This window comes from Chiloscyllium plagiosum, unplaced genomic scaffold, assembly GCF_037043375.1.
Source record: "Chiloscyllium plagiosum isolate Xiang-an unplaced genomic scaffold, Cpla_swu_hap1 HiC_scaffold_3, whole genome shotgun sequence".
Lineage (NCBI taxonomy): Eukaryota > Metazoa > Chordata > Chondrichthyes > Orectolobiformes > Hemiscylliidae > Chiloscyllium > Chiloscyllium plagiosum.
The window spans coordinates 154,959,630-154,973,010 of NW_028270141.1; the positions used below are offsets into that span (position 1 = coordinate 154,959,630).

The following is a 13,381-nucleotide window of genomic DNA, read 5'->3' on the forward strand; positions in this document are numbered from 1 at the left end:
CAGGGATCCGTGCTGGGACCGCAGCTTTTTACAATATATGTTAATGATATAGAAGATGGTATCAGCAATAACATTAGCAAATTTGCTGATGATACAAAGCTGGGTGGCAGGGTGAAATGTGATGAGGATGTTAGGAGATTACAGGGTGACCTAGACAAGTTAAGTGAGTGGGCAGATGCATGGCAGATGCAGTTTAATGTGGATAAATGTATGGTTATCCACTTTGGTAGCAAGAACAGGAAGGCAGACTACTACCTCAATGGAATCAATTTATGTAAAGGGGCAGTACAGAGAGATCTGGGTGTTCTTGTACACCAGTCAATGAAGGCAAGCATTCAGGTACAGCAGGTAGTGAAGAAGGCTAATAGCATGCTGGCCTTCATAACAAGAGGAATTGAGTATAGAAGCAAAGAGGTGCTTCTGCAGTTGTACAGGGCCCTGGTGAGACCACACCTGGAGTACTGTGTGCAGTTCTGGTCTCCAAATTTGAGAAAAGACATTCTGGCTATTGAGGGAGTGCAGCGTAGATTCACGAGGTCAATTCCTGGTATGGCAGGATTACCTTACACTGAAAGACTGAAGCGACTGGGCTTGTATGCCCTTGAGTTTAGAAGACTGAGAGGGGATCTGATTGAGACGTATAAGATTATGAAAGGATTGGACACTCTGGCAGTGGGAAAAATATTTCCACTGATGGGTGAGTGCCGAACCAGAGGACACAGCTTAAAAATATGGGGTAGACCATTTAGGACAGAGTTCAGGAGAAACCTCTTCACCCAGAGAGTGGTGGCTGTGTGGAATGCTCTGCCCCAGAGGGCAGTGGAGGCCCAGTCTCTGGATTCATTTAAGAAAGAGTTGGATACAGCTCTCAAAGATAGTTGAATCAAGGGTTATGGAGATAAGGCAGGAACAGGATACTGATTAGGAATGATCAGCCATGATTATATTGAATGGCGGTGCAGGCTCGAAGGGCTGAATGGCCTACTCCTGCACCTATTGTCTATTGTCTATTGACCATTTGCAAGATCAAGTCAAAGCCCTCATAGTTTTATCAGCCCATAGCGCTGCTCTTTCCTTACAGAAAGGTGACTAGTGGTAGTTTGGGTGGGGACATTTTCCAAAACAACAATTTCAAAGATCTTTTCAGGTATCTGTGAATCGGGTGCAACTTGAATCCAGACCTCTTGTCTCAGAAATTGTACCATAAGAGCCCATGGGTAGTGTTTTAACTTGAGGGTCATCACACCTCAAGCAAGGGGAGAGATTGAGGAGAGTCCATTACAGTAACCTCAGCTAATGCAGAAATTGAAACCACGCTGTTGATGTCACTCTGCATCATAAACTAGACATTGAGCCAACTGAACTAAATAGACCTCCATTTGCAACAAAATGTTGAGGGAAAACATTCTGTTTATTTTATTTTCTTTTCTTTCTCTTTTTTCTTATTTTTACCCCTGCACCCATGTTCTGTGTGTGCAGGCGTGAGACACAGTGAAAGACACAAGGTGCATGAATCTTTATTCAGTTTCCACCACCAGGAAGAAAAGAAACACCCAAATGGCCGGTGACAAGCAATGCCCTTCACATCAAAGGGCAATGCTGTGTGATCAAACAGTGAAGGGGAGGGCAGGGATTAAATCAAAATCGAGTTGGAGGGGGAAATAATGCACTCCACTCCCAGCGGCACCCACCTCTCCCTGAACAACTCCAGGGAGTTGGTGGACACCGCGTGCTCCTTCTCCAGAGACACCCGGGCTCTAACATAACCACGGAAGAGGGGGAGGCAGTCGGCCCTAACAACCCCCCTCCACGGCCCGCTACCTGGACCTGTTTATGGCCAGTTTAGTCAAAACATTGTGTTTAGACTGCCTAAGAAGGGAGTGCTTTTTTTTCTCTCTTTTTTTTTCTACCATCATCTCTGAAATAACTCCAGAGAGTCTAGTATCCCATCACCAAGACCCCTTTATTCACATGTGGAGAGTCCTGGACACTGATGCAGCTTCCTTAGAGCCAACTCTCAGAGTGAACAGGATGTCTGACATTCCTGTTCTTTTTTCTCCTTTTTTTCAGAACCTCTGACTCTCCAGTTTTTCTTTTCTTCTTTTTTTTTCAGAACCTCTGACACTCCTTTTTTTTTGGTCTGACATTCCTCTCTTTTTTTTTACCCCCACACTACCGCCTAACTGCTGTAGTGCTTATTTTATCCCCTGCACCCATGTTCTGTGTGTGCAGGTGTGAGACACAGTGAAAGACACAAGGTGCACAAATCTTTATTCAAATTTCCACCACCAGGAAGAAAAGAAACACATGACTAGCCAGTGACAAGCAGTGCCTTTCACATCAAAAGGCAATGCTGTGTGATCAAACAGTGAAGGGGAGGGCAGGGATTAAATCAAAATAGAGTTGGAGGGGGAAATAATGCACTCCACTCCTTGCGGCGCCCACCTCTCCCTGAACAACTCCAGGGTGTCAGTGGACACCGCTTGCTCCTTCTCCAGAGACACCCGGGCTCTAACATAACCACGGAAGAGGAGCAGGCAGTCAGCCCTAACAACCCCCCTCCACGGCCCGCTACCTGGACCTGTTTATGGCCAATTTGGTCAAAACATTCTGTTTTTTTTTTTCTTTTCTCTTTTTGTGTGTGTGCAGGTGTGAGACACAGTGGAAGACACAAAGTGCACAAATCTTTATTCAATTTCCACCACCAGGAAGATAGGAAAACACCCGGGTGGCCAGTGACAAGCACTGCCCTTCACATCAAAGGGCAGTGCTGTGTGATCAAAACAGTGAAGGGGAGGGTAGGGACTAAATCAAAATAGAATTGGAGGGAGAAATAATGCACTCCACTCCCTGCGGCGCCCACCTCTCCCTGAACAACTCCAGGGTGTTGGTCGACACCGCGTGCTCCTTCTCCAAGGACACCCGGGCCCTAACGTAACCGCGGAAGAGGGGCAGGCAGTCGGCCTTAACGACCCCCTCCACGGCCCGCTACCTGGACCTGTTTATGGCCAATTTGGTCAAAACATTCTGTTTATACTGCCTAAGAAGGGAGTGCTCATTGTTGGCAAGTGGACTCTGATTGGTCGATCACAATTAGGTTCATGATAGTGGTGTAACAATCACTTGTCAGAGATTAATTAACTCCATGGGTTAATTTATTTAAAATAGTAAATTATATTATCAGTGATAGATCAGTCATTAGAGCAACCAACTGGTTTTAATGTGTGCAATGAGGAACTCAAAACAGACCACGTGCCAATAGTCACGACATTGAGCTCGATTTAGAATCATAGAATCCCTACAGTGTGGATCTGCCAAAGGACAGAGCTTCATATTTTTTGACAGGAGATTCCAATCAGGGCTCTTTCAGAAATATGGAGCTTTACTTCCATTCCCACAGTTCTCTCCAGTACAATCTATGCACCCTTTTTCAGAGTACTCAGCTGAGATATTCTGAAATTTAAAGGTCCAGAATTGTAATCAGGTAGGTAGGATGGCAATGGGTATGATGCCAAGCAAATAGGGTGTAAGATGTCAGGTCAGTAGGTTGCCAGGGGCAAGGAGGTGCCAGGTAAGTGATGCAGTGTCTAGGATTAGGTTTGAGTGTTTGCAAGAAATCACATTCATGTAGGGTGAGGGAGCAGGGGAAGAGGGTGTCATGTCTAGGGGTGGTGAGATGTTAGAGAATGAATCAGATCCACCAGGAGAGGTGACATGTCTAGAGGGTAGTTGGGTGGGGTTGGAAAGACAAATTGTGCCCCAGCAGATATCCCCATCTATTAACATACTGAGGGTTACCATTAATCAGAAACTCAACTGGACTCGCCACATAAGAGACAAAAGGTTTTTAGTTTTAAAAAGGAGTCATATGTTGGAGCAGGCTTGGTGGGCCAAAGGGCCTGTTTCTGTGTTGTATCATTCTTTGCTCTTTGTTGTGTATCCTGTAACTGCAAATGAGACTCCAGGATTGTGCAAGTGTCAAGGATGTCTCGGAGGAGATATAGAACATTCTGGAGGGAAGAGTGAACAGTCAGTAGCCATCCGTTGGTACCAAAAATGTAGGTTAACAAAAGGGATGAGGTTTTAAAAGCCACATAAAGGGAATTAGTAAGTAAGTTGAAAAGTAGGGACCTCAAATTTCAGGATTACAACCAGTGTCACATGCTACCAAAGTAGATGGTTTCAAATTCATGCAGCATGGAAACAGATCCTTTGGTCCAACTCATCCAAGCCAACCAGATATCCTTAATTAATTGAGTCCCATTTGCTAACACTTGGTCCATACCCCTCTAAAACCTTCCTATTTTTAAACACATTCAGATGCCTTTTAAATGTCGTAATTGTACCAGCCTCCACCACTTCCTCTGGCAGCTCATTCCATACACACACCACCCTCTGCACGAAAAGTTGCCCCTCATTTCCTATTTAAATCTTTCCTGTCTTACCTTAAACATATGCCCTTTAGTTTTGGACTTCCCCTACCTTGGGGAAAAGACCTTGGCTATTTACCCTATCCATGCCCATCATGATTTCATAAACCTATATAAGGTCACCCCTCAGCCTCTGACACTCCAGGGAAAACAACCCCAGCCTATTTGCCCTCTCCCTAAAGCTCAAACCCTCCAACCCTGGCAAAATCCTTGCAAATCCTTTCTGAACCCTTTCAAGTTTCACAACATCTTTCCAACAGCAGGGAGACCAGAAGTGAATGCAGTATTCCAACAGTGACTTAACTAATGTCTCATGTAGCCACAACATGACCTCCTAACTCTTATACTCAATGCACAGACCAATAAAGGCATGCATACCAAATGCCTTCTTCACTATCCTATCTATCTGAGACTCCACTTTCAAGGAACTATGAACCTGCACTCCAAGGTCTCTTTGTTTGGCAACACACCCCAGGACTTTACTATTAAGTGTATAAGTCCTGCTCTGATTTGCCTTTCCAAAATCAGCAGCACCTCATATTTCTCTAAATTAAATTCCTTCTGCCAATCCTTGGCTCATTGGCCCATCTGATCAAGGTCTCATTGTCCTCTGAGGTAAACTTCTTCACTGTCCATTTCACCTCCAATTTTGGTGTCATCTGCAAACTAACTAACCATACCTCCTACATTCTCATCCAAATCATTTATACAACTGATGAAAAGCAGTGGATCCAGCACCAATTCTTTTGGCACACCACTGGGTCACAGGCCTCCACTCTGAAAAGCAACCTCCATCACCACCCTCTGTCTTTCAAGCCATTTCTATATCTATGTGGCCATTTCTTTCTGAACTCCATGGGACCGAATCCTGGGACACTGGAATGGTTCTAGGGGTGGTAGGACCAGTACAAACTGAATGGGTTACAACTGGGACTTAGTCCTCAGGTAAGTATTTGAGAGTGTGGTTGTGGCAGGTTTAAACTAGAATTGCAGGTGTGAGAACTTAAGCACCGTGGCAAGAAAAAGAGAAACAAGAACAGTAATAAATGAAAAAATATAAAATGCAAAAATAGTTAACTGGATAATCGAGGGCAAGAGGGATACGCTACAAGAAAAGGTTAGATGGGAAAAAGCCAAGCTTAAAGATTTTACATTTTAATGTATAAAGTATTTCAAATTGTTGGTGCAAATTGAGATAAATAGATATGAACTTGTAGCCATCGTAGGGATATAGTTACCAGGAGATCAAAACTGGAAACTTAATGTTCAGGGATTTTTGAGCTTTCCAAAAAACAGGTGGGAAGGAAAAGGTAGTGGGGTAGCACAATTAATAAGAGGTGAGAGATAATCTTGGCTCGAATGATGGAGGTAAATATTAGCAAGGGAAAGAAGATTAATGTACAAATTCCCAAACAGTCACTGCACTGTAAGAAAGCATATAAATCAACAAATAATAGGATCATGTACGAAGAATACTGCAATCATCATGAATGTCTTAAATCTTCATGTTGTCTGAGTCAATCAAGTCGGAAAGCCTACCTATGGGAACAAATTCATAGTTGAAATAATTTCCTACAGCAAAGTCACAAAGCCAACTGGGGAACAGCTTATCTTAGATCTGGTAATGGGCAATGAGACAGATTTAACAAATGACTTCAGAGTAAAGATCCTTTACGATGCAGTGATTTTAAAATTATAGAATTTAATATTTCATTTGACTGTGAGAAACTTAGGTCGAATCAACTGTTTTTAACTTAAATAAAGGGAATTATAATGAAATGAGGCTAAGGTTAGCTAAAGTGGACTGGGAGGATTGATTAGTAAGAAAGACAGTAAACAAGGAATGGCAGACATTTAAGAATTCATAATTCTTCACAAAGACATATCCCAGTAAGGAGCAAAAATCCTAAGAAAGGAATAAATCAACTATGGCTAACCAAGGAAGTTAAGAAGAGTATTAAATTGAAAGAAAAGCATATAGAGAGGCAAAAGTCAGTTTTAGGTTAAATTCAGAATCCATCATTACAGAACTAAGAAAGATAAGAGATAAAATAAACTTTGAGAACAAATTAGTGAATAATATAGAAACCGACAATAGACTTTTATCAAATACATAAAAAGGAAGAGAGATTAAAGTGAACACAGGCTGTTTAGAAAATTAATGTTGGGAGGCAGTTATGGAGAACAAGAAAATGGAAAAGGAGTCAAAGAGATATCTTGCATTAGTTTTTTATGGTGGAAGATAATTCAAACATCCCATTAATACTAAAGAATACAAAGGAGGAACTTGTATCAATATCCCTACTCTAGCATTAGTAATGGGATGAAACACATGGGATGAAAAGCAGTTAAGTCCCCAGGCCCTGATGGCTTGCATCCTAGGAACTTAAAAGAAGTAGCTACAGAGATAATGGATGCATTGCTTAAATTGCTTATAATTTTCCAATAAACCTCAGATTCTAGAGAAATATTGGAAATTGGAAAACTGCTAATGTAACAAGCCAATTCAAAATGGGAGGGAAACAAAAAAACTGATAACAAAAGGCTGCTTAGTCTAAAACCAATTGTTGGAAAAATGTTAAACTTAATTATTATGGAGGTAATAGCAGCACATTGGAAAATTCTAATCCAACCAGGTATGTTCAGCATGGTTTCATAAAAGGGAAACCTGAACTGGAGGGGTACAAACATTTGCACGAAGGGTTTGCTAGAGCTCTTCAGGAGGGTTAAACTAGTTTGGCAGGTCGATGTGAACTGAAGCGATGCATCAGAGGATGGAGTAACTGGTATACAGGCAGATACAGCATGCAGAGAGTCTGTGAAGAAAGAGACAGTTGATGGGGCAAGATTGCAGTCAGTGTGATGAGTTGAAGCATGTCTATTTTAACACAAGAAATGTCAGGAATAAGGATGACAAACTTGGAGCATGGATCAGTACTTGGAGCTATGATATTGTGGCCATTACAGAGGCTTCGATATCACAGTGGTAGGAATGGTTGTTGGATATTCAAGGGTTTAGATGTTTCAAAAGGACTAGGGAGGTGGTAAAGGAGGTGGGGGAGTGGCATTGCTAATTAGAGACAGTATAACGATTGCAGAAACGGAGGTCATCAAGGGAGGTTTGTATAGGAACATATTTAATTGGGGAGGGAGAATTAAAATGCTATTAGTCAGGAACTGTGGAGTATAAGTTTGGAGCATATATTCTCAGGGAACTGCACAATAGAAATGTGAAGGTTGTTTAGGGAGTACATCCTGTGAGCATTGGATAGGTTTGTCCCACTGAGGCAAGGAAGGGACAGTAGGGTGAAGTAACTTTGGGTGACAAGGGATGTAGAACATCTAGTCAAGAGGAAGAAGGAAGCTTACTTAAGGTGGAGGAAGCAAGGATCAGGCAGGGCTCCAGAGGGTTACAAGGTAGCCAGGAAGGAACTGAAGAATGGACTTTTTTATTAGAATGGACTTGAGGGCTAGAAGGGGGCATGAAAAAAGACTTAACGGGTCGGATTAAGGAAACCCCAACATGTTCTGCACTTACGTGAGTAACAAGAAGATGGTCAGCGTGAGGGTAGGTCCAATCAGAGATTGTGGAGGGAACTTGTTCTGGCATTGGACGAGGTAGGGGAGGTCTTTAACGAAAACTTTGCTTCAATATTCACTAGTGAGAGGGATTTTGTTATTTGTGAGGACAGCATGAAACAGGCTGATATGCTCGAATAGGTTGAGGTTAAGAAGAAGGATGTACTGGAAATTTTAAAAGACATGAGGATAGTTAAGTACCCTGGGCCAAATGGCATATACCCAAGGTTTCTATGGGAAGTGAGGGAAGAGCTTGCTGCGCCTTTGACAATGATCTTTGCAACCTCACTGTCCACTGGAGTAGTGCTAGATGATTTGAGGGTGGCAAATTTTATTCCCTTGTTCAAGAATGGGAATAGGGGTAACCCTGGGAATTATGGACCAGTCAGTCTTACATCAATGGTGGGCAAATTATTGGAGATAATTCTGCGAGAAAGGATTTATGATTATTTGGAAAAGCATAGCTTGATTATAGATAGTCATCGTGGTTTTGTGAGGGGCAGGTCAAGCCTCACAAGCCTTACTGAATTTTTAAAGGATGTGACAAAACACATTGACGATGATAAAGAAATGGATGTGGTATATATGGATAATAGCAAGGTATTTGATAAGGTTCCCCATGGTGGGCTCATTCAGGAGTCATGGCATACAGCGCAACCTGTCTATCTGGATACAGAATTGGCTGGCCCATGGAAGAATGAGAGTGGTAGCAGATGGGAAGTAATCAGCCTGGAGCTCAGTGACCAGTGGTGTTCCGCAGGAATCGGTTATGGGACCTCTGCTCTTTGTGATTTTATAAATGACTTGGATGAGGAAGTGGAAGGGTAGGTTAGTAAGTTTGCTGATGACACGAAGGCTGGTGGAGTTGTGAATAGTGTTGAAGACTGTTGTAAGTTGCAACAGGACATTGACAGGATGCAGGCTGGACTTATAAGTGGCAGATGTAGTTCAATATGGAAAGAGTGAAGTGATTCATTTTTTATGTTGAATTTGAATGCAGATTACAGGGTTAAAGGCAAGATTCTTGTTTGTGTGGAGGAACAGAAGGATCTTGGGGTCGAGGTCCATAGCTTCCCCCAAAGTTGCCGTTCAAGTTGATAGGGTTGTTAAGTAGGCATATGGCATATATTAGCTTTCATTAGCAGGGGGACTAAATTTAAGAGCCATGAGGTAATGGTGCAATTCAGTAAAGCCCTGGTTAGACCACATTTGGAATATTGTGTTCAGTTCTGGTTGCCTCATTATAGGAAGGATGTGGTAGCTTTAGACAGGGTACAGAGGAAATTTACCAGGATGCTGCCTAGTTTGGAGGGCTTGTCTCATGAAGAAAGGTTGAGGGAGCTAGGGTTTTATCATTGAAGCGAAGAAGGATGAGAGGTGACTTGACAGAGATGTACAAGATGATGAGAGGCATAGTTAGAGAGGATAGAGATATTTTCCCAGGGCAGAAATGGCTATCATGAGGGGGCATCATTTTAAGATGATTGGGGGAACGTTTAGGGGAGATGTCAGAGGTAGATTCTTTACATGGAGAGTGGTGGGTGCAAGGAATGAACTGCCAGCAGTGGTGGTCGAGTCAGATACATTAGGGACTTTTAAGCAACTCCTGGATATGCACATGGATGGTAATAGAATGTAGGGTATGTAGGTTAGTTCTATCTTAGAGTTGGCAAAACATCGAGGTCCAAAAGGCCTGAACTGCGCTGTGCTGTTCTATGTTCTATATCTGACTAATTTATTAGATTTTCAAGTAAGTCTCAAATAGAGCGGAACCAATGGAGGTGTTGTATTTGAACTTCCAGATGGCATTTGAAAAGGTTCCTCACAATACGTTACGTCATATGATAAGAGCCGACAGTATTGTCTAATGGTCAGGAAACAGTGAGTGGAGATAAGGAGTTCCTTCTCAGATTCGCAATCTGTGAACAATGGGGTTGCATAGAGATCAATGCTGGGACTGCAGCTGTTAACAATATATACATATATGTTAATGACATGGTGAAAGGAAGCAAATAAGCTGTAGCCAAATTTGTAGACAACACAAATAGGTGGAAAGGTAATTTGCAAGATGGATACAAACAGGTTAGAGGTTACATAAATTTGCAAAAAGTTGGCAAATGGAGTATAATATGGGAAAATGTGATGTTGCTCATTTTGAAAGGGAGAATTAAAAGAACAGAGTATGAATTAATGGAGAAAAACTGCAGAATGTTGTGACACAAAGGGACTTAGGATGTTTGTGCATGAAACACAGAAAGGTAGCACTCAGGTGCCGCAGTTAATTGGGAAGGCTAATGTGATGTTGGCCCTTAGTTCAAGGCGGTTGGAGCATAAGAATATGGAAGTCTTACTGCAACTGTACAAGGTGCTGGTGAAGCCACATCTGGGCAGTTTTGGCCCCTTATTAAAGAAAATATATCATTTCATTGGAGGCAGTATGCAGAAAGTTCAGTAGGATGATTCCTGGTATGAAAGGATTGTCTTACAAACATGGGTAAGCAGGTTGAGGTCAACTAGGAGAAAGTGAGGACTGCAGATGCTGGAGATCAGAGTCAAGAGTGTGGTGCTGGAAAAGCGCAGCCAGTCAAGCAGCATCCAAGGAGCAGGAAAATCAACATTTTGTGTATAAGCCCTTCATCAAGAATGAGGTTTGTGGTTTGGGGCTGGGAGATAAATGGGAGGGGGATGGGGTTGGGGGAAGATAGCTGGGAAAGCAATAGGAGGGAGAAGGTTATACCTCACATTGGGTAGTGATGAATGAGTTGGAGGCTTGGGACTGGGATAATGTGGGGGATAGGGAAATGAGAAAGATGTGAAATCCACATTTATCCAACATGGTTGCAGGGTCCCAAGGGGAATATGAGGCATTCCTCCTCTAGGCGTCGGGTGGTAACGGTTTGGCGATGGAGGAGGCCCAGGATCTGCATGCCCTTGACGGAGTGGGAAGGGGAGTTAAAGTGTTCAACCACGGAGCGGTGGGGTTGGTGAGTGTGAGTGTTCCAAAGATGTACTCTGAAATGATCTGCAAGAAGGCATCCTGTCTCCCCGATGTAGAGGAGATCACACCGGATGAAACAGATGCAGAAGATGACATTGGTAGAGGTGTTGGTGAATTTCTGATGGACATGGAAGGATCCCTTGGGGCCTTGGATGGAGGTGAAGGGAGTGGTGTGGGCACAGATTTTGCACTTCCTGCACTGGCGGGGAAAGGTGCCAGGATTGGGGTGTGGGCTGGTGGGGGGTGTGGACCTGACGAGGGAGTTGCGGAGGGAATGGTCTTTTCAGAAAGCTGCTAGGGGTGGGAAGGGAAATATATCTCTGGTGGTGGGGTCCATTTGGAGGTGGCAGAAGTGGCGGAGGATGATGCCTTGTATGTGGAAATTGGTGGGGTGGAAGGTGAGGACTCGGGGGGTACTGTCCTTGTTGCATTGGGAGGGGTGGGTTCAAGACCAGTGGTGTGTGAAGTGGTGGAGATGTGTGGAGGGCATCGTCAACCATATGGGAAGGGAAGTTTTGATCGTGGAAGAAGGAGGCCATCTGGGAATTTCTGAGGTGCAATCAGTCATCCTGGGAATAGGCAGAGGTGGAGGAATTGGGAATAAGGGATGGCGATTTTACAGGAGTAGGGCAGGAGGAGGTGTAGCCCAGGTAGCTGTGGGAGTTGGTGGGCTTGTAGTATATGTTTGTGGTTAGTCAGTCGCCAGAGATGGTGATGGAGAGGTCCAGGAAGGGGAGGGAGGTTGCCGAGATGGTCCAGATAAATTTGAGGTTGGAGTGGAAGATGTTGGTAAAGTTGATGAACTGTTCGACACCCTCATGAGAACACGCGGCGGTGCCAGTACAGTCATCGATGTAGCGGAGGAACAGTTGGGGAGTGGTCCGGTGTAACTGCAGAAGATGGACTGTTCCACATTTCCGACAAAAAGGAAGGCATAGCTGGCTCCCATGTGGAGGTCCATGGCTACCCCTTTGGTTTAGAGGAAGTGGAAGGATTGGAAGGAGAAATTGTTGAGGTTGAGGACCAGTTCAGCCAGGCAGATGAGACTCTATTCGCTGGGGTTCAGAAGAATGAGAAATGATCTTATTGAAATATATGACACTTTTAGGGGGCTTGACAGGGTAAATGCTGTGAGAATGTTTACCCTCATGGGAGAGTCTAGGATCAGAAGGCATAGTTTCAGAACAAAGGGATGCCAATTTAAGACTGGGATGAGGAGGAATTTCTTCTCTTAGGCTTGAGACTCTTTGGAACTCCTGCCACAGAGAGCTGTTGGGGAAGAGCCTGCATGCATATTTAATGCTGAGATAGATTTTTGATTGTTTGGGGTTACAACGTAAAGGCAGGAAAGTGGACATGAGGAACATCTGATCAGCCACAATCCGAATGAATGACTGAGAAGGGTCAAGGGGACAAACGGCCTACTCTTATTCAACTTCTAATGGTCTTGATCCAACTGACCTGTGGAGAGAGAAAAACAGAGCTAACGTTTTGAGTCCAATCGCTCTGCTTCAGAACTTCAGTTCTGAGGAAAAGTCACATTGGACTTGAAAAATTGTTTTAAAACTCTTTCAATGCTTCTTCACTGTCACTGGATCATCATTCTGAATCCCGCTTCCTAACAACATTGTGGTGTGCCTACATCACAAGGACTGCAGTGATTCTCAAAAAAAAATCACAAGTTGCTAGAAAAATTCAATCAGGCAGCATCTGTGAACAGGAAGCAGAGTTAATAATTTGGGTCCAGTGACCCTTCTTCAAAACTGAAGAATGTAGCTCAATGCCATGTTCTCATGAGTGATTCATAATAGATAACAAACCACCTTGCCAGTGATGCCCGTATCCCATGACAGGATAAACTAAACACAATAATCTTTTCTAGTCCATTAAATTCCATTGATCTAATATTAGTACAACCTACTTTCTCATATTGTCTCCCATATTTGAGCACTTCTTTCTGAAAAACATCCACTGACTCCAGCAGGTTAGCCTTAAATTTGGGTTGGACTTGCACCAGTTCATCTTGCACATTTCTCTGTTAATACAAGCAATCACAACACAAAATAAAGCAAAAATTACACTGCCAGGTCTTAACAACAGCTTAGTTTGTCTGGCAATTTGATCTAACCAATCAAAAATAAATGAGAAAATGTAAAGGCCAATGAATTAGTGTCAAATTTTGCTATAAAAACCACAAGAACCTATTAGTGGTAATATACAGCTCAGAATCTACAAAAGAAAATTAATCAATTACAACAATAAAGCTGTGAGATAATCATATACAAATGTGCAACATATGTACCATTAATGTATATAAGATAACATACATCAGAAAAAGACTTTCAATAATGCTCTTGGTGTGAGCTTTGGAAAT

The 13,381-nt window shown here is 43.0% G+C and overlaps 1 protein-coding gene across 1 annotated transcript in view; it reads right to left on the reverse strand.

Moving 5' to 3' along the window:
- Positions 1 to 13,381, reverse strand: part of LOC122540182 (dynein axonemal heavy chain 8-like) — a 1,370,012-nt gene that overhangs the window by 789,664 nt on the left and 566,967 nt on the right. Inside the window, exon 31 of the mRNA XM_087976825.1 lies at positions 12,929 to 13,042. Within this exon, the coding sequence (XP_087832951.1) occupies positions 12,929 to 13,042 (114 nt within the window). The remainder of the gene's footprint in view (positions 1 to 12,928; positions 13,043 to 13,381) is intronic.